Source organism: Malaclemys terrapin, chromosome 6, assembly GCF_027887155.1.
Source record: "Malaclemys terrapin pileata isolate rMalTer1 chromosome 6, rMalTer1.hap1, whole genome shotgun sequence".
NCBI lineage: Eukaryota > Metazoa > Chordata > Testudines > Emydidae > Malaclemys > Malaclemys terrapin.
Genome location: NC_071510.1, coordinates 106,913,704 through 106,938,325, shown reverse-complemented (window position 1 = coordinate 106,938,325; position 24,622 = coordinate 106,913,704). Strand labels below are relative to the sequence as shown.

At 44.2% G+C, this 24,622-nt stretch overlaps 1 protein-coding gene across 1 annotated transcript in view; it reads right to left on the bottom strand.

Annotated features, from left to right (window-relative positions):
- Positions 1 to 23,914, bottom strand: part of RICTOR (RPTOR independent companion of MTOR complex 2) — a 182,060-nt gene extending 158,146 nt beyond the window's left edge. The window contains exons 1-2 of the mRNA XM_054032098.1: positions 23,746 to 23,914; positions 23,590 to 23,637 (exon numbers count right to left, since the gene is read on the bottom strand). Coding sequence (XP_053888073.1) covers positions 23,590 to 23,637; positions 23,746 to 23,794 — 97 coding nt within the window. The 5' untranslated portion in view covers positions 23,795 to 23,914. The remainder of the gene's footprint in view (positions 1 to 23,589; positions 23,638 to 23,745) is intronic.
- Positions 23,915 to 24,622: the final 708 nt, after the last annotated feature.

Genomic DNA, 24,622 nt, shown 5'->3' with positions numbered 1-24,622 from the left:
ATATTTGATTATACTGAGCAAAAAAAAAAAAAAAAAAAAAACACTGAAAAGTCCAGCCGTAAGAGCAAAAATGGTAATTGTACTCCACAAACATACCAATTATATTTTGAACATAAACATTTTTAAATTCATAAGTAATCCACCCAAAACACAAATATGACAATAATCTAAGCTATCATTTATCATAGTAAAACACAGTAGGCAGTCCATAATAATGCAAAAATAATTTTACTAACCAGTTGACCCAGACTGTTCAGAGATGCACTTCATCTTCAAAGTCACTGCCTTCTGAAGAGCATTTTTCATAATGTTGTTTCATTCTGACAGCCAAGTCTTGCATCTCTTTGTTGCACTGTTTACATTTGGCATATATTCCTTTTTACTTAGAGGTACAGGTATTTTCTTGAAAATATTCCCTACAGAATCTTTTTAGGACTTGCGGGCATGGCAGGTTTTCCCCCCTCCCAGTCTCCAGGTGTTAAAATCTGAAGAATGTTGTCCTTTCTTCTCATAGTATCCTGATTTGACACCAGTGCTGCTCCATTCTGGTTGCACACACTGCTCCTTCTCTCCTTGTTACATAATTCCCCCACCAAACCCAACCATTACCCCCAGGAAGACAAAACAAAAACACTAACAATACAAGGCTTCTGCTTGTGTAACCCACATACCTTTTGCACTGCAGTATTTTATTTGCTTATAGGCTGTTGAGATATTAATGCACTCCTGTTTGTTTGTATCGCTGTGTACTCATGCAAAAAGACAGACACTTCAAGAAAGCAACCAGAAGCAAGGGCTGTTACTGGCAGACCACTGGTCTTCCATGAGTTGGAGAGTAAATTTCCATGGTGGGTGGTGACATAATTTGAGAACCAATAACAAAAACAAGACTGATTAGTTTCAATCTTGCTATTCCTAATCCTTCAGGCAGGGCTGGCTCCAGCATTTCTGCGGCCCAAGCAAAAAAAAAAGCCACGGTCAGCGGCAGCAGTTCAACAGCAGGTCCTTCACTCCTAGAGGGAGTGAGGGACCTGCCACCCCTTAATTGCCGCCCCAAGCACCTGCTTGTTAAGCTGGTGCCTGGAGCCGGCCCTGCCTTCAGGATAGCAAGGAAACTATTGATAACCATGTTAATTTCATCCTGCTACTGATGCTTGGGAAAGCTATGAACAGAGGCAGAAGCAAGAACTGGACTTGTATAGGAGCAAGTTTAACCTCCCCCAAAACAGAAGTTGACTAGGAGAAACTTCGTTTCACAGCAGACAGACGATTCTGGAAGCAGGGAAGAAAAGTGATTAAAAATGCCCTCTATATCAGCTACACGGGAATAAAGTTTCAAGTTCATAACCTGCCTATAAACTAGAGACTGATACTTGGATGCTCCAAATTTTGTAAGGCCCAGTGACAATTGTAGATGTCCCAGCAACAGAAGGTGGTGGAAACAGTACTGCCTCAGCCCCTCCCTTGTTGGCCTCCCCTGCTCTCACCTTTTATATCTAACTCTGACTAGCAGGCTTAAGTCTTCCTGTCAATAGGTATCCAAGTCTAGTTTTGCAAATCTTGGTCTACTCTATAAATATAGATTTAGAAGAGATAAATCACTCCTGTATGAGACTTTGTAAATTTAAAAATAAGTTGTAAAACTTACTGGGCATGAATAACTAAAATCTATATGAAAAATATACCATGATATGCAGTAGCCAATTTACAACATAACAATTATGGTCATTTTTGTCTTTTAAAATATCCAATCTCTTGCCAGATTACTTTCTTCCTTTTTATTTTGTTTTAAAACTTGTTACATGTGTATAGAAGGCATCCTAAGCTAGTCTTTTCTTTTCCTTTAAGTATTCTCAGGTTGGGACCTTGTATGCCAAATTCATAGGAAGTCCAGAAAATTTTATTTTTTTTTAAACAGTTAAGTTATAAACTCCTAAAAAAACAGGATTTTATAATGGAAATGCTGACAACTTTATATCAACAGTATTTACCTTGAACAGAAGCATAGAGAAAAGCCAGAAGACTAGTTGTACATGTGATCTCAGGCTGCCACGTAGTTAACATTCAAAATACTTTTACATTTTGGAGAACAGAAAGGGGAAATTGAATCAAGGCCATTCCTGGGCAGGTAAAGGACATCCCGAATGGCTGAAACAAATGCTAAAGTTCAGGAATGCTGCTTTGAGAATGAAACTCTTAGTGCTGATGGAGGATTTTTTTTTGCTTTGTTTAGAAATTAACAGAGTTTTCTTCTGAACAGGTAAATGCTCTCAACTTAAATGGCTCTTACTAATAACTTAAAAGGTGGTAATTTTACCTCTGAAGATTAAGCAATCACTATCCCAAAACCAGAAATAAGCCATACCATATGCTATGTCATATGACGAATTCTCAGCATCAGCAGTAGGTGATGGAGCACACAGACAGTCTGCTCTTAATGTGCTGTAGGGGTACTTTTACCAAGGCCCTCTGCAGCTGGTAATGGCCAGAGAACCAGAGCACCTCCAAAATCCTGTATTAATGGAGGCATGTGAGATACAAACCAGAAACTACCCAGATGCAAATAATCGCTGTCCGTAGAAGGAGAAGCAACTGGGTCAAGAAAACCCCTAGATTGTGGTGGACCTACTGCATACTAGCACCACCTCCTCAAGTGCACTCAAAGAAATGGACTGCCTGGGCTCTGATTCATCCTGCTGCAGACAAGACAGGCCCAGTTTCTCCTTGGCTCAACACTGAAGCATCATCAGACATAGGAAGAATTGTGACTGTCCAGTCCCATTTCTGCCTCCTAAACTTGTCTCCCCTTTCAGAGAAGTAGGGAAAACAATTTCCTGCTTTGATAGGAGTTGGGACAGATGATAGGGGAAGAGAAGACAGATCCAATTGGCACTTCCTCCTCCTCTCCTCTCCCCACACCAATGGAACTTCAAAACAGTTACCCACAGCATCAAGGAGAAGTAAAGGCTACTGATTTCACTGGAGAAGAATAGAAGAAACTGAAGTCCAGTGACCTGTTTGGAGAAATAACTAACCCTTTATAAAGTATACTTTAAAGTCGTGTGTTAATTAGTTCTCTTGGGATATTCTTTCTGACTTACTCCATTTAAAGTTTATTAGCATTGCTTTCCTGCACCTAATGCTGCAAACTCTTACTCCCAATGCAAACCCTTATGTATGTGCATAACTCTACAGACATAAGCAGTCCTATTGCGGTAATGGGACTGCTCATTTAAGTAAAGTTATGCACATGCTGGTGTTTTTGCAGGATCAGACCCATTGGTTGGACCCATTTAAAGGCACCTTTGTTATAGTAGAGGCTTTGTCCTGCTCAGAATTTGTATTATAAATCTGCACTTTAACATACATATAAACTTCCTGAAAACTCCTCTTTAAAATTGCCTGTATCTGTCTTGGCCTAGGGGTTGGTTTCTTACCCCTTCTGCCCCCAACACACCCTTTTGGAGCTGGGCAGAGAAAGCAGAGGAGTTTTAAGAAAATCCTTTCAGCTATTTGAGATGCAAGAAATATTTTGTCTGTTGTAAAAAAAAATTATACAAAGGTCTCTGCTGGACCTGTTTATTTGCAAATAAACAAAAAAACTAATTATTAAGTTTCATAACTAAAACCTACATGGGAATTTTAACAAAGAACACTTACTTTATATTTAGATTCCAATGCAGAAAGAGCTACTATATTGAAATATTAACCAATGGTTCTCTAGTCTCAAAAATCAATAGGTGGTACCAGGGCCGGCTCTAGGATTTTTGCCGCCCCAAGCAAAATCAATTTTGGCCGCCTCCCCCGTTTTCTTTCTTTTTTTTTTTTTCCCTTACCCCACCCCCTGGCCCTGCCTCAACTCCACCCCTTCCCCAAATCCCCAGCCCTGCCTCCTCCCCCCAGGCTCTCGAGCCTAGGAGGGAGGGGGAGAAGTGGCGCGTGCGCCATGGTCACTCGGAGTTTCCCCCTCCCTCCCAGGTTTGAGAGCCTGGGAGGGAGGGCGAGCAGCGGCACGCGAATCAGCTGTTTTGCACGCCGTGGCACACGAGCAGCGGCAGCAGCGGAGGTGAGCTAGGGTGGCTGGAGCACATTTTTAGGGCGGCAGAGGCGACATTCTCGCGCCGGCCATGCCGCCCCTAAAAATGTGCCACCCCAAGCACCAGCTTGTTTTGCTGGTGCCTAGAGCCGGCCCTGGGTGGTACTTCAGTTCACAACCAATGCAATTCTGTATCAGTGGAGGTTAAATACATCTAATGGCAGTGTGGATGCATCCCACTTCCAATTTAACTAAACCAGTGCAAGTAGTCCTCTCCACTGTTTACACACGTGAGGTGACCTGCCTGGTGTGCTATCTACACTGAACTGTTCTGCAGTCCTCTGGGACATAAGTATAAGACTATTCAAATATTGCTGGCAAAAGCATGAGGTCCAATTTATAAGCCACTTTTACAGTACAAATCAAGGTGGATTTTCGTAAACATTACATGAACATATTGTCTCATACTATAGAATTAATAACCCCTATTCAATGATGAGAGATCTTTGAGCTATAATGTATCTTAATTAAAACTATCTTTAGATAGGTTTTTTCCTCAAAAAAATCTGATTCAAATAAAAAAAAAATATATTTTTCCCTTTTTAAAAAAAAAAAAAAAAAAAATCATTGATTTTTATCCACCCTGATACAAATACTGCTTATGCATGAGAATCCAAAACTTTGTGTTTTCATCACTATGACTTGTATCTACCTGGTCCCATACAGAGGCCAGTGACTTAATTGCTCTGTGGGATGAAGAACATGTGCAGTTCTAATTGTCAAATAACTGCTGAAGTAACATGACTTACCAGCAGCTACATAAGCAGATGGCTAAGTGTACCTACTCCAAAGACAAGAGGAGTGCTGGAAAAAGAGTAAAGGACCTTAGACAAGACAACAGACATGTGAAGGACCACAGCAGTACTGTTGGGATCACTCAAAGTCTTCCCCTTTTATAATGAATTTGAAAAGAGCTTCTCCAAAACTCCATCACTTGGGTGGACAATGCCGCTATTGAAGAGGAGATCTACAGCCATGACAAGAATGAGGAGACTGGCCCATCCCTATCCAAGAACCAGGACCTGTTCAAAACCCAGGTTGACATGCAGGTCATGCGAGGGACTCTGGTGGACACAATGGAAGCACCAGACCGGGCTTTGTGCAACTTTCTTCCAGGTATGACTGGCTGTCACCACTAGTGCTTATAAACAGTCAGATATGGTAACAAGTAACAGCCAGAACAGGTAAAAAAATGTCAATTCCTTTTTCTCATCTACATAGCTCCACCATCCCATACAACCAATATTCCTCCTAAACCTTCCTATTTGCAGATATGTGACCTTCCCTCTCTCCACTATCTGTCACCCTTTCTCTGTCTAACTTTCCTAGCCACTGCTTTCCTTCTTTCATTACCAAAATACTCAAAATCCACACCCAAACATGTCACAAAAGGGTTGATAAACAGCAAGCAAAAAAATTAAACCGCTACAGTAATACAAATAAGTAATATGCCACTATTAAAACATGTAAACACAGTATTAAAAAAAGCAAGCATTTTTATTGAGTGTTCAAAGTATGAGCAATTGAGCTAAGGCATTTACATCATACTTTATCTGCCAGCACCTACAATCCACAGTAATTTGATGGCATTTTCCCATTTGCATTAAACACCATGCTAGTGCAGCATTACAAGCAAAGTTATTTACGGTATTAAATAGGCATCTTTGGCTAAACAGCACGTATTCACTACAGTACAAGGCACTTTCTTACTGAAATTATGGTGCATGAGGTAAAAGAAAAGGTATTCAGTGATTTATAGGGATCAAAGCCTCAAGACATTTAAGCTTATGTCTCACAGGGTTAAAAACCAGTTAATTTTAAGGTGGACTTTTCTCACATCTGGCATTGTTTCAGAGAACAATTGGTACAGGGCACTCTCATTTGGCATGAATATTACAAAGCAAAGATGATTTGCAAGGAAATCCTGTAAAATTAGTAATCCCTTTTTTCAGTAACAACTCTGGGATCATTCAGCTAACCAGCAAGACAACACATCTATCAGGCTTGCCTCTACCCTCATGAACAATGCCTTCATCGCCTTTGGGAATATGTGCTCAAGGTAATATTCTCCAGGGTTAGGACTTTCAATGGTATAATCAGTTATTTAATAATCACCTTTTCAATAGAATGGGCCCAGCTATTCCTCACGATCCCCAAATCCAGAAATGAGAAAAGCAGCTTACCATCTCTGTGTGTTTGTTAGACATTGTCTTTCTGAGAATATTAAGTTGACATAGCTACCTTATTTTTTAACTAAGGTCTGTCCCTTTGTATAGCATCTGCCCTCAACAGGCTATGGCACAGAGGACTTCTGAGAGTCACTGAGAAACTTGCTAACCTAAGGAAGGTGGGGAGAGGGGAGAAAAGGAATAAAAAGGAAGACTTGGTTATTCTACCTATACCAGAGGACTAGACAAAGGGAGTGAAATTCTTGAAAGTTCCTGCATCAAAGAGAAAAGGACAGGAAGATACAATAGCAGATAACTGAACTGATGAGGAAACACTAAGTTGCTTGAGGGCATAAATACCGAAGTAAACTGCAGCTCACCTCCTGAACAGTCATTTCCTGACAAATTATTTGCTTCAGTGCAAGGTTAGAACACAGAGTGCTGGGGAGGCCCTTTCACCCACTTCCCCTCAAAACAAGGGCCTCCATCCACCAATCTACACCACAGGACAGCAGTAAACAACTTTTTTAAAATGCTATACAACACTGTATAACACGTCTACCCATACACAGTTAAGGATTCCCTGTTGCAATCTTGCAAACACACGTTGAATTTTTGAATATTTTGGCATCATCGATAGGGTTACCCATCTGTCCGTATTTCCCCGGACATGTCTGGCTTTTGCGTCTCTAAATAGCCATCCGGGAGGAATTGGTAACAAGGTTAAAATGTCCGGGGGCTTTTCCTCTCTCCCTCCCTTCCATGCAGAGTGCGGCTGATGATTGGGCGGCTGGGCCGATTGACCCACTCCCATTGGCCTCCAGCAACCAGAGCCGTCCCCTGCTCCCCCTCCCTCTGTCTGCAGCCCTGTGTAACACACAAACCGACCCACCGGGCAGCGTGTTTTGCCTACACGTGGAGCCAGAATGGTAAGAGGAGTCGGGGGGGGGGGGGGGGGGGGGAGAGGAGAGGGCGGAAGTGTTGGATGGGTCCCCGGCCTCCACCTGCCACCCCCCCTCCGCGTGTCTCCCCCCACCCCCGCCGTGTGTTCCCCCCTGCCTGCCTCTCCCTTGCCTGCTTGTACTGCCAGAGCCAGCAGCAACTGCTGTCTGCCGCTCCTGTGTCCTAGCGTCCCCCATCCATTAATGGGAAGACAGGCTGCCCTTACCCTGCCCTTTCACCCTAGCCCTGAGCCTCTCCAACGCCCCAAACCCCTCAGCCAGAGCCCTCATCCCCCCCGCACCCTAAACCTCTGCCCCAGCCTGAGCCCCCTCCAGCATCATGAACCCCTCATCCTCAGACCCACAGCCCTCACCCCTACATCCCCTCCTATCCCCAAACTCCCTCCCAAACCCCCTCCCTCCTGCCCACGCACTCCCTCCTGCCCTCAAACTCCCTCCCAAAGCCTGCACCCCCTCCCTTTGCACCGCCTCCCACCCCCAAACTCCATCCCAGAGTCTGCACCCCTCACCCTCCTGCACACCCACCCCCTGCCCCAGCCCGGAGCCTGCACCCTGCACCCCTCCTGCACTCTAAACCCCAGCCCAGGACCTGCACCCCAGACCTCCTCCCCCCACCCACCCTCCCTCCCAGAGCCTTAGGCAGGTAGTGGTGGTGGGGGGGGGGGGTTTCTGGGCACCACCAAAATTTCTACAACCCTGCCACCCATGCAAGTGGATAAGGGTCAGGGCAGTCAGGGGACAGGTAAGGTCCTAAGGGAGCAGTCCGGGGACAAGAAGCAGGGGGGGTTGGAAGTGGGAGGGAGTGGATGGGGGCAGGGCTAGGGCAGGGCTAGGGCAGGGCTCCCCCCCCGCCCAGTGTCCTCTTTTTTGGTTGTGGAAATATGGTAACCCTAGTCATGGACTTTTCCTGACCATCCAAAATTAATCCTGGCAAACCTGTGACAGTGATCCACCAAGAGCAGAAGAATTATAACGAAGCACCCCTTTTACCTGATAAACTGAGGCCTTGGCATGGGACCACACCACAAATTTAGCACATGGGTCGCTTCAATAGCCCCAGCACAACTAGGTAACCCTAATTTTCATTTCCAACAATAATTTCCTATATACTTCTTTCCATGATCACATGATGCAGCAGCACATACTGAAAAACTTTATCATATCTCCGTAAATCCAACTGTGGATTTCCCAGTGATGAACTGCTGAGTTCCAAAGGGTAGTTACCACTCACTTCTCCACACTGAAAGTTTGCTTTCATCTGAGCATTCTGGGGTTGCTCAGCCCAAGACTCCAGGAAAGCGCTTTCCCCATCCTAAAGGCCTGACGCTACTGCTAGTCATCCCAGGTCTGCAAAACTATCCCATCCCACCACTCCACATTTGCTGGCTTGGTCCAGGAGTGGTTCTCCAACAAATACATATCATATCACAGAAAAACATCCACGTGGATGCCATCTCTGAGTCCATAAGGAATTTTAAAAACTCCCACCACCGTTGTGCTGCTGCCTCTGATGCCTTGTAGCAGGTGCTCCTATATAACAGGATTTATTTTTCAAAGCAGACTCGTGGACAAAACGCACAACATTCCTCCGTGCCTCCTCCAAACAGCATGCTGGAAATGGTGTGGATGCCAGTCCACCAACTGAACTCTGGGACACATCTCACAATCTACCATAAAGGTTATCCAGAATTGCCATGAGCCTAGAAGCAGCAAATAGTACCTTGCAATACTTACCCCCATTGCAGTACGCTGCAAATGATGCAGCGCAATGCTGATAGACACATGGATTGAAATATTATACACCTCTACCCCGATATAACGCTGTCCTCGGGAGCCAAAAAAAAAAATCTTACTGTGTTATATCAAACTTGTTTTGATCCGCTGGAGCGTGCAGCCCCGCCTCTCCGGAGCGCTGCCTTACCACGTTATATCCAAATTCGTGTTATATTGGGGTAGAGGTGTATGTCTTGTACTGCTGCAAATGCAAATACTCTGAACACAGTTTAGTTACACAGATATAAGCTAAGTATCTCTAGGTTTTTCTTGTAACAATATTAAGTAAAATAGCCATACTTCTTTCAGCATTCTTAAGTGGACAATGTCCCTTTAATGTTAATTCAGTCTTGCTGTCCATGTATTTTCTGTTCATGTTTCCCTTTAAATGTGTAGATTAATATATTTTATATGGTTATAGGTCTACAATAAGACCATACAAGATGTATTATGTAGACAAGTTAATATGGGAAATGCTGCAATTCCCTTTGTCCTCCATTCTCCCCAAATATTAATTTTGTTGCATCTTTGTGTGTGGTCATTGTATGGAGAGACTGTATGAATGTGCATGTATATGTTTTCCCCAATTTAAGAGAGTCTGTGGTGAAGACAGCCTAGGTTGTTTTACTGATTTTTGTTTGCTTGTCTTACTTTTAACTACATGTATTGGGGTGAGAATTGACTGTGAGGAAGATAAAAAGAAAGGGGAGAAAGGGTTTCCATCAGCCAATTCTATGCCCACTTTCTTAAACAGTTTTAATCATGGGAAAAGAAGCTAGAGCTCCCATAGTCACTTTGTTCTTATTTGTTGTCTCATGTTGCAGATGGAAGACAGCTAGTTCGCAAGCTCATGGCAATGAAGAATTAGCTGGGCAAGGGAGTTAGTAAATAGAAGCATCTTCAAATCCATTTTAATTTTATTTACAACCAATAAATAAGTGTTGATCTTAGGCCCTATGCACCATTGAGATCATTAAAAGCACAATGTCACAGATTAGAGTTAGCAGCTTCTGCTCCCCCCAAACCAGAAAATAAGAAAGTCGTCCAGACGTGAAAAATCAAAGCCAAACACTACTCTGAATCACTTATAATCAACAGGCATTACTGCGCTCCTTTCTTCCCCATAATCTTGAGGAAAGAGAGTGGCTTTGAAGTATGCTCAAGTACAACAAATTCAGGCTATTACAAACTAGACATAAATAGGGTAAGAAGAATTACAAGATGATGGTTCCTCAAGGAAAATGTCCTCTTTTGTAAGAATGGGGTTCTAGTGCCACTGTTGACTACAGCTGTGGCTAGGGTAGATAAAAATTTAGGATTTTTTTTTTTTTTTTATAATTTAAAAATCCGATTTAAGCAGAAAAATAACAGGACTTTTTAATTCAATTAAATTTGAAATTGACAACCTATGTTAAGGCCTACATTTTAATGTATTAAAATCATTTAAATAAACAAATATTATGCAGTACATATTTGCTGACAAGTTTTAAAGAAAGTCAAAGCATTGTTGGAAGTCACTGGCTAAAACCTGGAACAAGAGTTTGTTGAGGTGCTAACCCAGATTTTGACAGCAGTAGCCTCTTCTGCCGGTAAACAGAGAGTATTTTCTTCATTGTGGTTTACTCAACTACTTCAGTTCAATTACTAGTTCATTCAGAGCTGTGAAATCAATAGGGAGTTGAAAAAGTAGGAAAGCTTGTTTTCCCTCTTCCAATCTATGAATTAAAAGTAAATATGCGAGGGTGAGATCTACTGGCTCAAAAACCTTGAAGGACATGGGGACCAGAAATAATCAGTTCAGTTCACTAACTATAGAGAATACTTCCTTAGTTTTAAATGCAAAACATGTTTTGATAAGGAAAAAAACCAGCATATTAAAAAGTTTATATATCGAGTACATGTAAGACTGTTTTATAAAACAATTAAAATGCTGTTTTGTGCATTTTTAACTTCAAATTCAATTATCTAAATACCACTTGACACCAGTCAAACAAAATAACTTATCTAGTAAATAAGAAATGCTTCATCCACCATTTTGTAACTAATGAAAAATATAAAAATTAAGAATCTGAATAAATATAAACTGCTTATATAAATACATATAGATATAAGATATCCTCCTATTTTGCATAAAGGATCTCCAAATTTAGTGTAAAAGTTATATGTAGTTGCAAATTAATGCTTTAATGGTTACCAACTAATGAGATTCAAACTTTCTTTAGGAAAATAACTAAAAAGTACAAATGCAAAATAATTAAAAAACAATTATTTAAATTAAGGTTTCCTGCGTACTGATTTTAATCAGTCCACCTCACTGTGATAGTATGGGAGGTGGTCATCTCAGACAGGTCCCAATTATTTAAGGTTTTATAACTCTGAGTGAAGAAGTGTTGGCTTTGAAACTAAAGGCATGTCTACACTTGCCATTTAAAGTGGCAACTCAGTGGAAACTCAGAAGTTTCACCGCAGAAAGAAAACCACGTCCACAAGAGGCATACAGCTCTTACTGGTGATGCTTTTGTAGTGATGTGCAAGTGAAGACACATTTGTCCTATTTACATAGCTTTTAGCCTCTGCAGGATATCCCACAGTGCCTAGGTGACCAGTCTGGCCAGCAGCTCTGCTGCTTGGTAAACAGACATCCACCCCACACCCTGTAAAGCCCCAGTAACTTTGAAACGCCTCTTCCTGTTTTCTTGGCAAGTGCTCACTTATCTAGCCAGGTAACAATGCCTGCTTCACGGAGCAAACAATCCCCTGCTTGGAGCAATGCTGAGCTACTGGAGCTGATCAGTGTTTGGGGAGAGGAGGCTGTGCAGGGCCCCAGGATGCCCCGCGATCACCCCTACCCCCCTTCCCATAACACCCATCATCAAAATGGAGAGAGCTGTACTGTGAGATAGCTGCCCTCAGTGCTCTGCTCTCATCAGTGATAGAAGTGCTGCAAATGTAAACACACTCTGATGCCGGTGGAAGTGAGTGAGTACACAAACCAGCGCTTTTCTTTCACCGCTTCACTATCACCATTGAAACTGACAGCACAAAAACTCTGCAAGTGTAGACATAGCCTAAGAAGCAGCCAATGCAGATCACAGAGCACAGGTGTCGTGTCGCCAAGTGAAATACATCACATTATAAGAGCTGCCGCATTCTCCCAACAAACTCAGTTTCCATTCCAGGTAGATTTAGGTATAGCTCCAAGCAGAGTGCCTTGTGACAGTCTAATCCTGATGTAACCAAGGTATACGTTACGGTAGCCTATTAATAGTTCTAATGGATAAGCCTTGAGGATGGTAGAAAGTGCTTTGGTTTTAGGCTTCTTCTGGAATTCCCTTTGGCATCTCTTGTAAAATATGCAAAATTTCAATGTGGTTTTACCTTGAATGTAAAAAAAAAAAAAAAAAAGAGCTCCCAGGAGCTGACCACATTGCAGATCATACAATGCAGCAATTGGATTCCAAGCAAGAATTAATTCATGGACGTCCTATGGTTTTTGTTATACAGGAGGTAAGACTAGATGACTACAACAATCCCTTCTGGCCTTAAACTCTATGGGCTTGATTTGGGTATTTCGAAAATGGTTGGAACACCCAACACAGTAATCTCCCATTTCAATACAGGTGCTATTCTACATCTAGATTAGCTATCTAGTTTGGAATTTAATCCCTATTGACTTTTATGATCATATGAATGGGGTCAGCATTTAATGTGACCTCCCTTTTCAATCAAGGTTCCATGTAACTCACAAAATGCTATTATCAAAACTATTAGAAAGGATTCTTAAATTCTCAGACCCAGTCTCACATTCTAGCTGTTTCTTCTGCCTGGAGGCCACCAGGGTTCAGGACTGAGCTCTGACAGGGTGGAGTTGGCAGCGGCCACGACACCCCCTGAAGTACAAAACAATGATTGAGGTCAACATCTGTTACTTATTCTTAGCCAGAAACAGAAGAGAAACTCGTCACCTGAACTCTTTCAGGGGGGTATGCAGTAAATTAACATAGTATACCTCACTCAACCCTTCTGGCAAGTGTTAATTTTACTGGGAGAGAGGTACGAGGACTGAGGTAAACTCACCTAGGAAGGTGGCTCATTACTGCATCCAGATACAAGAGGACAGGAGCTAGGATGAGTGTTCCTGACGTAGGACCATCCAAGCCTCTGGCTGGATGTAAACTTTATGTTCTTTGTTAACATAAGCCAAAATCCAAAGAGAGAGTTTTTTTGACTTACACAACAGGGGGACTTTGGGAGGAGGTTGGGTAAAAATCCTGATCATAAAGTGCATTACTATGACTTTGTTGTGCAGTAGCTCTCAAGAGCCCCCCGTCAGATTGGAACCATATTGCATTACGCAGTGTAAAACCATAATAAAAGAAAATCTCTTGCATTTTGGGAATGCTAGGCAGCTCTTACATAGCATCTCAGCAATGGACAGTGCCCAGAGGATATGCCCAGAAAGCTACACCAGCTTCACGTGAAGCAACGCACTCTGGGATGTCTTATCACACAGATAGCTGGGAGGAAGGAAGGCCAGCCAAGTGATGACAGACATAGTTGGGGACCTTGACTGCTTTATGAACACTGGATCAAAGCTAGTTACTCAAAGACAATGAGGTGCCAGCCTAGGCCTCTTGCAGGGGCAAAGCACAGTTAACTGCCATGTCTTTAACCATATATTTGAGAGCCATTTTAGCCAAATAATTGTAAGTTAAAACTTGTTCTAAACAGGTTGTTACCGATTAAATGTATTACAAATAATGAGACCCCCTTGGAAATAGAAATGGATAAGGATTATTTTTCTTAATCAGATATTTCAGGTTATTTCAACAGTTTTGTTTTGTTTTTTTTAATATTTAGTTCTCTCTGAATGATAAAAAGTTTTTTTTTTTTTAAAAAAAAGACTATCAAAACAATATTTTAAATAGTTAAAATATTAACTGCATCAGTGGAGATGAGCCGCTGTAGCGCTGGTATTGAAGAAAGAACTCCCCCATCTGCATAACAAATCCACCTCTGTGAGCAATTGTAGCTATGTCGTTGGGAGAATCTCTCCCACTGACATACCGCTGTATGCACCAACACTTAGGTCGGTGTAACTTACGTCACAAAGAGCGATGGCTCTCAACTTGCAGGTACTCTACGAGGAAGAACTCACACTGGGAGGAAAATGGTATATCGTCAGCCCCACTGCTAGCTCTTCCTCAGCCTGCACACGTGGGGGTCCTAGCCAAACAAGGCATCCTGACCCTGGAGGCTTCTATCCAGGTCCTGGTCTTGACTTGCACAGAACGCAGTTGCATGTTCCAGCTAAGAAAAGTCAGGCAGGGGGGACCACCCAGCATGAGAGGCGTCTGTTGGTGGAGTTACTCAGGAAGCAGGTACGAGGGCTACAGGAGGAGGTGGGTCATCTATGTCACATCTGGGAGCGACATCGATGAAATGCATACAGAAATGCCCAGATTGGTGGATGCTAGCCAATTAAAGAAGACTATAGCAGCATCAGAGAAGGAAGCAGAACTAGCTGCTCTACTGGGGGGCAACTGGCAACCTCGGGCAGTAGATAGTGCTCCATCCCCCACCCAAGACCACATCCAGGTCAAGAACTGGTATGCTATATTGGCAACAGGAAGAGAGAATAAGACCCTAATGACTGAGGAAGAGGAGCAACCTGCCCTTAAGGCTGGGAGACTCACAGCCACCACACCCAGGAGGAGATATAGGGTGATGGTGACCAGGGACTCGCTTCTGAGGAGGACAGAGACATCTATCTGCTGATCTTATGGCCCAGGGTCCTGCCTGGAATCTGCACCTAAGACATCATAGAAAGGTTGCAGAGACTCAGCTGTCCCACTGACCGCTACCCCACACTGCTCATCCATGTGGGCATTAATGATATTGACAAGTATAATCCTGAGCAGATCTGCAGTGACTCCACGGCTCTGGGAGCGAAGGTGAAAGAGTCAGGGGTGCAGGTGGTGTTCTCAGCCATCCTCCTGGATCAAGGTAAGGGCCCCTGCTGGGACACATCTATCCTAGAGATGAATGTCTGGTTGCACAGATGGTGTTGATGGGCAGGCTTTGGCTTCCTTGACCACAGGATGTTGTTCCAGGGAAGAGAACTGCTGGGAAGAGATGGAGTTCCCCATGACAAAGTGGAAGAGCATCTTTGGTCACTGACTTGCCAACCTAGCGAAGAGGGCTTTAAACTATGGGCTTGTCTACACATAAACTGCTGCAGCAGCACAGCTGCGCCACTGCAGTGGTTCAGTGAAGACACTACCTACAATGATGGGAGAGGTTCTCCCATTGGCATAGGTAATCCTTCTCCCTGAGAAGATACTCTGTGGGTTAGGATGGTTTAACTGCTTCACTTAGCGTGTGGATTTTTCACACCTCTGAGTGACATAGTTATACTGACCTGATTTCCTAGTGTAGACCTGTCCTAAATAAAAAGGAGGTAGGGATCAGACGGCTAGATGTTGGGGGTTGGAGGGAATGGAAAAGTACAATACAGTCACAGGAACAAGAATGAAAATGGTGGGGAAAGTCTGCTAATTTCTTAGATGTCTATATACAAATGCAAGCAGTATGGGGAACAAACATGAAAAACTGGAAGCATTAGTACATAAGCTACATTATGAATTATGACACCATCGAGACTTGGTGGGTTACATCCCATGTCTGGAATTATTGTATAGAGGGCTATAACTTGTTCACAAAGGAAAGGCGGGGGGGGGGGGGGGGGGGGGGAAGGAGGAGGTGTTGCATCACACAGGCACCAACTTTTCAATGTGCCGGGGAGTATTCAGCCCTGGCTCTGCCCAGGCCCCATCCCCACTCCACCCCTTCCTCCAAGGCCTGCCCCGCCTCTTCCCACCCCATTCCACCCCTCCCCCAGCATTCCATGCCCTCACTACGCCCTCCCAAAGCCTCCCGCATGCCACAAAACAGCTGATTGCGGCAGGCGGAAGGGTTGGGGAGGTGCTGTTCAGTGGGGCCTGCAGGCGGGCAGCAAACATTGGGGGATAGGAGGGGTGCTGCCGATGGGTGCTGAGCACCCACCATTTTTTCCCCCGGGTGCTCCAACCCCAGAGCATCCACGGAGTTGGCGCCTATGGTACATCATACTAATGTTCGGAGGTCCCGAAGGAAGTGAGAGGCAGACCAGCTGAAAGTCTCTGGGTAAAGATAAAAGGGAAAACATAGGGATGAAATCATGGTAGCAGTCTACTACAGACCACCAAATCAGGAGGAGGTGGAGGATGAGACATTTTTAGAACAAATAGAAATATCCAACACACTAAGCCTGGTAGTAATGGGGGACTAACTACCCAGATATCTGTTAGAAAAGTAATACAGCAAAACACAAGATGTCCAATAAGTTCTTGGAATGTATTGGGGATATCTTTTTGTTTCAGAAAGTGGAGGAAGTAACCAGGGGGGCAGCCATTTTAAACTTCATTATGACTAAGAGAGAGTAATTGGTTGTGAAACTGAGGGTTGAAGGCAATTTGGCATCAACAATCTAAGGAAAGCAATTTTAAGGAAAAGAAGGAGTGAGCAGCAGAACAAGGACAATGGACTTGAAAACAAAAACATAAAATACAGACTTTAACAAACTTAGAACTGTTAAGTAAGGTCCCATGGGAAGAAAATCTAGGGGGAAAGGGAGAGTATGCAGAGCCAAAAATCAGAAAGGCTAGCAATAAGAAGTTCTATAAATACATTAGGAAAAGGAGAAAGATGAAGCAAAGTGTAAGTCCACTACTTAGTGAGGAAGGAGAGCTCATAACGGATGACATCCAGAAAGTTGAGGTGTTTAATGCTTATTTTACTTCAGCCTTCACTAAAGATTAATTGTGACCAGATATTTAAAAGAAGACAACAAGGGGAAGGAACACAAACCAGAATAAGGAAATTACAGGTTAAAGATTATTTAAATAAGGTGGATGTATCCAAGTCAGCAAGGCCAGATTAATTCATCCTAGGTACTTAAACTAGCAGCAGCAATATCAGAATCATTAGCGATTATATTCAAGAGGATAGGTGACTTACCAGATGACTGGAGAAGGGCAAACATAGTACCTATTTTTAGAAAGGGGAACAAAGATGACCTGGGAAACTATAGACTATCCAGCCTAACTTTGATATCTGGAAAGACTCTGAAACAAATGATCAAACAGTTTGTAAGCACCTAGAGGACAACAGAATTATAAGGAATAGCCAACATGGATTTGTCAAGAACAAATCATGCCAAACTAACCTAATTTCCTTCTCTGACAAGGTTACTGACCTAGTGGACAGGGGAGGAAGGGTTTCTAGACAGGATAACTTGATTTTAGTAATGCTCTGACATGGTCCTACCTGACAGTCTCGTTAGCAAACTAGAAAAATGTTGTCTAGATGAAATTTCTATAAAGCGGTTGCATAACTGGTTGAAAGACCATACTCAAAGAGTAGTCATCAATGGTTCATTGTCAAACTGGGAGGACATATCTAGTGGGGTCCCAGAGAGATCAGTCTAGGTCTGGAACTATATAATTTTTTTCTTTAATGACTAGGACAAAACATGCTTACAAAAAATCAGCAGATGCCCCTGAGTTAAGAGGGACTGCAAAAACTTTGAAGGCCCAGGATTAGAATTCAAAATGACCTTGATAAAGTGGAGAACTGGTCTGAAATCAAAAGATGAAATTAAATAAAGATAAGTGTAAAGTACTGCACTTAAAAAGGAAAAAATGCACAACTACAAAATGGGAAATAACTGGCTAGATCTGGAGGTTATAGTGGATCACAAATTGACTATAAGCTAACAATGTGATGCAGTTGCAAAAAAAAAAAAGGCTAACATCATTCTGGAGTGCATTAACAGGAGTTGCACATCTAAGACAATGGAGGTAATTTTCCCACTCTATTTGGCACTGGTAAGGCCTCAGCTGGAGTACTGTATCCAGTGTCCACTTTAGCAAAGCTGTGGACAAACTGGAGAGAGTCCAGGGGAGAACAACAAATATGATAAAAGGTTTAGAAACCCAATCTATGAGGACAGGTTAAAAAATTGAGCATTTATAGTTTTAAGAAAAGGAGACAGAGGGGACACCTGGTAAGGGTCTTCAAACATGTTAAGGGCTGTTATAAAGAGGGCAGTGAACAACTGTTCTCCATATCCTCTGAAGAGAGGACAAGAATTGATCAGCATAGGAAGAGAGACTCAGGGTAGATGTTAGGAAAAACTTTCTAGCTATAAAGGATAGTTAAATCACTGGGAATACGTTTCCAAGGGAGGTTCTGGAATTCCCATCATTGAAGGTTTAAGAATAGGTTAGGCCAACACCTGTCATGGATCGTCTAGATACACTTGGTCCTGCCTCATGGGCTGGACTAGATAACCTTTCAAGGTTCCTTCCAGCCCTACATTTCTATGATTCTATGAAGGGCCTACAGAAGAGTCAAATACTGTTGCATTTTTAGTGCAAGAAAACATCTTTGACAAGGAGCACAGAATGGTTTTCACAGTGGTCTGACATGATGCTGCAATCATAGAACTGAAACACCTCCAGAAATAAAAATTGCCAAAGCACAAGGCATTTTCTCCCCATTATATTAGTATCAGATATTCAGTTGCACACACAGCCAGAATGCCTCACTGTTCCAATGGCCCAGAATGGAAAGTGGTGGCCTCAGCTCATTGCCAAATAGAATTGCTAACTGACTTGGATCTTGTCTGTGAATCTTACTAGTCAATATGAATGAATCAGTTAAAATTCTTTTACTACAGTTCCCTTGGATATGTTGTTTTAACTTTTTGCCAGGTTGTTTCACATCCTCAGCCAATGGCAACTTCATATTGGGTTTTTAGTATACATTTTGTTTGAAGTGCATTACAAGAACTAACAGAGGTGTTAAGATCAAATGTACTGAAATCAATTAGATGTTGTATGCTCTCTCTATTAAGTGCATGTACAACATGTGAAACCTGAATGTACAGAGTCACAAAGAGTTTCTGGCCATACGAAGCAACCATGCAAGTGTTTCACTTTATACACAAGTAGCCACTCCGACTTCAGCAGTACCAATCATGAATGTGTTTGCAGCATTGGGAACTTAATGGCTCATTTTGTTCACAGAACTTACCCACCACAAGTAGCAATCTACATTATATGTGTGGTAGCCAGCATTAAAAACAAAATACCACAAAACCTCTTTAATTTTTTATTAGACAGGTGCAAAAAAGTATGAGAACTTTGTTTTTCCAGAACTAAAAAACATAATTGATCTTGGTGACATTTTATTTTGTAAGTACGTTATGTATGGCCTGAGACATGGTATGTCAAATTCCAACCTAAAGGTAAGTAGAACTGCTTTATTACTAACTTCTCAAAACAGGGGTCATAGCAAAAATTACCCCCCCCCTTTTTTTTTTTTTAAAATTACTATGTAAACCTGGAGCTACTCTGTTTCTCTAATACAATTACACATGAAATGGAAAACCTTATAGCTGTTGCTATAATTCCTGAAATATTTTTCTAACCAGTATCCTATTTTCATTATAGTGCACAGTCTATTTTGACACTCTGCTTCCATCACTTCCCCACCACCCTACCTCCTTGTGAACATGCAGCTATTCACAGCATCAACATTAAGATCTTCTGAAGCAAAACATTTATATTACAAGCATCAACTCAATGCAATCAGGTTTATATACAAAATGCAACCCTCATTCTCTTCCACAGATCAAGAACTTTAGATAAGAACATCTCCGCCTTTAAACTTGGGGGGAAATATCAATGCTGCCAGCAGGGCAATTTGTTTCCCAACAGCCAGAGAAAAACCCAAAAAACAGATAAAAATATACACTAGTCCTCAACAATGGAAGTTTAACAATGTGTTAGCTAGGCAGTGGTTTTGTATTTGCCTAGCACATGGCTTATTAATGTTACTCCTGGGGGAATTCTGCACCACTGCATGTCCGCAGAATTCATGTCTCCCACTGATTTCTTTGCACCCCTGCACAAAAATGACTTTCTGACAGGGAAGCTGCAAGAGCAGTCACACACCACTCCCTAGCTGCCTAGGTACGTCGTTTCAGGCATCCGGAGCAGACAGCGGAGCGGTAAATCACAGCAGGGCTGGGGATGCTCCAGCCAATGGCTCCTACCTTAAGCCAGGATCAGGTGCTAGTCCCAGCTGGGCTGGAGGCAGCAGGAGAGGACAAGACTTCCTCTTCCCCTGCAAAGAGTGGCTGGGGCTGTCTCAGACCCACCCCAGAAACCTTCCCCAGCTGCAGGAAGCTCAGCATCCTCCCCTGCTTCCTGACCCCATCATTCCTCAGCTGTACAGGGAGCTGCTCCCCCATCCACCCACGCCCCCGGCATCCGGACCTCCCATACCCAAACACCCCCGCCAAGCCTCACCCATACACCCAAATTCCCTCAGCCCTGCACACCTGAACCTCACCCCATTGAACCTCAACCCCTACATCTGGAGCCCCCTGCACCCAGAATCCCTGCCTCTGAACTCCCACCCCTACTCCCAGACCACCCTCCACTGGGCTACCTGCACTCAAACCCACCCCATGATGAGTCCTACCCCCCTGCACCATCCTGAGTCCCCACATCCTGACCCCACACCACTGACCCCTAATTAGCTTCAACAGGTCTAACCCCCCCGAAGCCCCACTCCCCTAGCACCTGGTCCCCCCTGCTGAGACCCCCACACCCCTCTGCTGAACCCCAACCACTTTCACCTGGAAGCCCCTGCAGAGTCCCGTTGCCCCTGCACCTGGAACCCTCCCTCCCCCAAGCCTCTGTGCATCTAGATCCCCCACACACCTAGACCCCACCCCCCCACTGAGCTGCCTGTACCCGGATTGTCCCACACAGAATCCTCTCACCCCACACCTGGATCCCCCCACATTTGCATCCTGCCTGCCCCACACATGGTGTGCCTGGCACAGAGGGGCAGGGCCCCAGCGCATTTCTGGGGTAGGCCCAGGCCTTGTGCTGTGTCAGGGTCGGGTGTAGCCTCATCACTGAGTCTGGGGTGGGGGGTGAGGAGGCTGCAGGATGATCGCCAACCTTTGTGCAGCCAGTGGCCTGTGCTCCCCAATGCCATGCTGGAGCCTCTGCATTTATTAATAGACAAATAAAACTTGCAGAATTTTAAAATATTGTGCGCAGAATTTTTAAATTTTTTTGGCTCAGAATGCCTTCAGGAGTATTAATGTGTAGCAAGTGTCTTTGTAGCATCGTAATATTTTGTCACAGAAAAGAACGTATGTTTATCAAGAGCCAGTCAGTAAACTTTGAAACAAATTAACACATACAGTAATTACGAGATGAAGTTTTTTTTTAAGTTCTAATATGGTGACAGGAAGTCCAGAATAAATATGTCTTAAGTAGAGTGTCAAACAATAAAAAAAAAATTATTGCAATTAATCACAAGATTAAAAATATTGTCACAATTAATCACAATTTTAATCGCACTGTCTAATAATAATCCAATACCATTTATTTAAATATTTTTGTGTGCTTTGTACTTTAAGCAGAGTATTCAGGAGCCTGAACACTTTTTCAGCCAGCAGCAGCTGCTATTGGTAGCACTCACTCCCGCGCCAGCAGCAGACAGGTTCCCCCTTTCCCCGACCCCAGCTCAGCAGTGACTGGGAACATGGACAGGGCCCCCTCCCCAGCTCTGCACAGCAGACAGGAAGCAGGCTCCTGGTCTGCAGCAGCTTAGCCAGGGATGGCTCCATGGGGCGCAGGGGGAGAGGAGACAGGGAGCAGCAGTAGAGCAGGGTGGCAAGAGGATGGGCACCCATGCCCCAGAGGCACGCAGCAGCACCCCCTGAGCACAGCACCCTGGTGTGTGATTAATGCTCATTAAAAAAAAAAAAAACACATTAATGTGTTCTGAGTTAATCACATGCGAAACTGCAATTGACAGCCCTAATTATTTTTATTAGAAATATTTGCATTTTAAAAAAGAAAATCTTCAAGTAGAAGCATGAAGGGGCATAAAAATGTTTATTTGCAACTCCGGCTACAACCGTGCCAAGAGAACGCCTGTTCTCACTTTCAGGTGATGTTGTAAATAAAAAGCTGGCAGCATTATCTCCCATAAATGTAATCAAACTTGTTTGTCTTAGCAATTGGCTGAACAAGTAGCAGGACTGAGTGGACTTGTAGGCTCCAAAGTTTTATATTATTTTGGTTTTGAGTGCAGTTATGTAAAAATTAAAATTAAAACAAAAAAATTCTACATTTGTAAATTGCACTTTCACAATAAAGAGATTGAACCACAGTACTTATCTAAGGTGAATTGAAAAATACTATTTCTTTTATTTTTACAGTGCAAATATTTATAATCAAAAATAAATATAAAGTGAGCACTATTCACTTTGTGTTATGTGTTGTAACTGAAATCAACATTTGAAAATGTAAAAAAAAAAATCCAAAAATATTTATAATAAATTTAAATTGGTATTCTATTATTGTTTAACACTGTGATTAATCAGGATTAATTTTTTTAATCTAGTTAGTTTGTTTTGCATTAATCACTTGAGTTAATTATAAATTGACAGCCCTTGTCTTAAGCACTGCAACTGATCATACTAGAACAAACCAGGTACATATGGGAAGAGATGGCTATATGATCTATCACAGCCACAAAATCATTCATTAGAAAATGCTGAAGCAATTCCAAGCACTATCTGATATACAACACTGCTAAAATGAGGTGGATCTGCAGGTTGATTTAGGGTGAGATTTGGGCTGGAGGGAGTAATGAGGGAGCCTCTGGAAAGGCAACTGGAGTTTAGAGTACTCATCCAAAGAAGTGGGCTGCAGTCCACGAAAGCTTATGCTCCAATAAATTTGTTAGTCTCTAAGGTGCCACAAGTACTCCTGTTCTTTTTGTCTAAATTAATAGAACTGTCCAACCCCCAAAAGCTGTAAACAGCCCCATCTGCAGCCAGTAAATAATGACCCTGAAGAAAGGCCTCTAAAAAACAACTACAGAGGAAGGAGGTAAACGTACATCTACCAATAACCCATCGGGTCCCGTCCCCCCGTCCCCGACACAAACAGAGGTGGCGGAGGAGAGCTCTACATACCTAGCAATACCCCACCCCAGACCCCGCCCCTTCACTGCAACAGCTGTCCAGACTGTAAGACTGAAAATAGCATCCCTATGTGACTGCAGTTTGGTTACACACCGAAGCACAAACGGATCCCCTGACTAGAAGTCTAGCGCCCCCCGCCCCCGACAGTACCAACCAGGACAGCGGACTAGCCGGAGCTCCGCTCTCACCTGGGACGCCATCACTATGGCAAGGCCCCTCCTTCCCACAGAGCAGTCACCTCCCCTGGCTTTGGCGGACCCCCGGGACGCACCCAAGCCCCTCGCCCAGGGGCGGGGCGGGACATGGCTCCCCCGGCCCAAGCCCCTCTCCCCTGGCCCCGCCTTAGAGGCAGGGTTTCACCCACCTCCCATGGGGTAGGGATAGAGCTGGACTCCCAGCGCACCAGCGATCCCCCAGCCCGGCCTCCCCAGGGCCCGGCACGGGGCGCCCCCCGGCCCCGCTTACCTCGGCTGAGATCAAGCGGGACGTTCTCCTCGCCGCTGTCATTCCGACCTGTGTGGGGGGGAGAAGCGAAGAGCCCGTTAGCCTGGGCGGGGAGGGAGTGATGGGGCCGGGGGAGCAGCAGCGGCGCCTCCCGCCGGGCCTAGCCGGGCTCCTTACCTCGGATGCGGAGGTGCCTCAGCGAGCGGGCGCGGAGGCTCACCGCCATGTTTACGGCCCCGCAGTCACAACACCGGAAACCTCGCCCTCTCTCGCGAGGAGACTGAACCGCCGCCGACTCCCGCGGCCCCCGCCGGCCTGTCGCGAGGGGGCGCGGGAACGCGCGGCGGCGAGGGGCGGGGTGGGGCCTGGCGCCGGTGAATGACCCCGGCGTGCTAGAGGGGCCTTGGCTAAACTCCCCCTCCGCTCCCCTGCCCCGCCTTTAGAGAGGAGGCGGGCAGGACACCCACACATCGCCCCGCCCCGGCTAGGGGGCTTTCCCTCAGCACCCTCCAGGGGGCGTTTTCTCCATTCGCTGCCCCCTTTTCCCACCAGGGCAGGGGGGAGTCTCTTCACCCTCTGCACATTGGCATCATTTACCCGTGAAGGCAGCCGCCTTCAGTGATGTGGGGTTCCCTGCCCCCCCCAGCTTTGCCAACAGGGTTGGGGGCCTCTTTGTAGCGCCTAGCTCGCTCCCAAACCTTTGTGTGCTGTCTGCTCCCCTCCCTCCTCCAGCCACTTCAGTCTTTCACAACGTTGCAAACCCCCAGCATTCAAAAATCCTGAGATTTGACTTAAAATGGTGAGGGTTTTTTTATATAAATGTTTGGGGGGGTGTTAAGTGCTTTTTGGGGTGATTTGTCTACTGGGTACACTTGAAACACATGTTCACGCTCCTCTGCAACCATGAGGGCTGGCAGCTCTTTTTCCTTTTTCTTTCTTTTTTTAAATTGGGAGCTGGAATTCTCACTGAATTCCAGGAGCTAGGGCTTTAAAAACACCTACTGTCCCCAGCCTCACAACAAAAATCACAACAATTGGTAAAAGTCAGTATTGC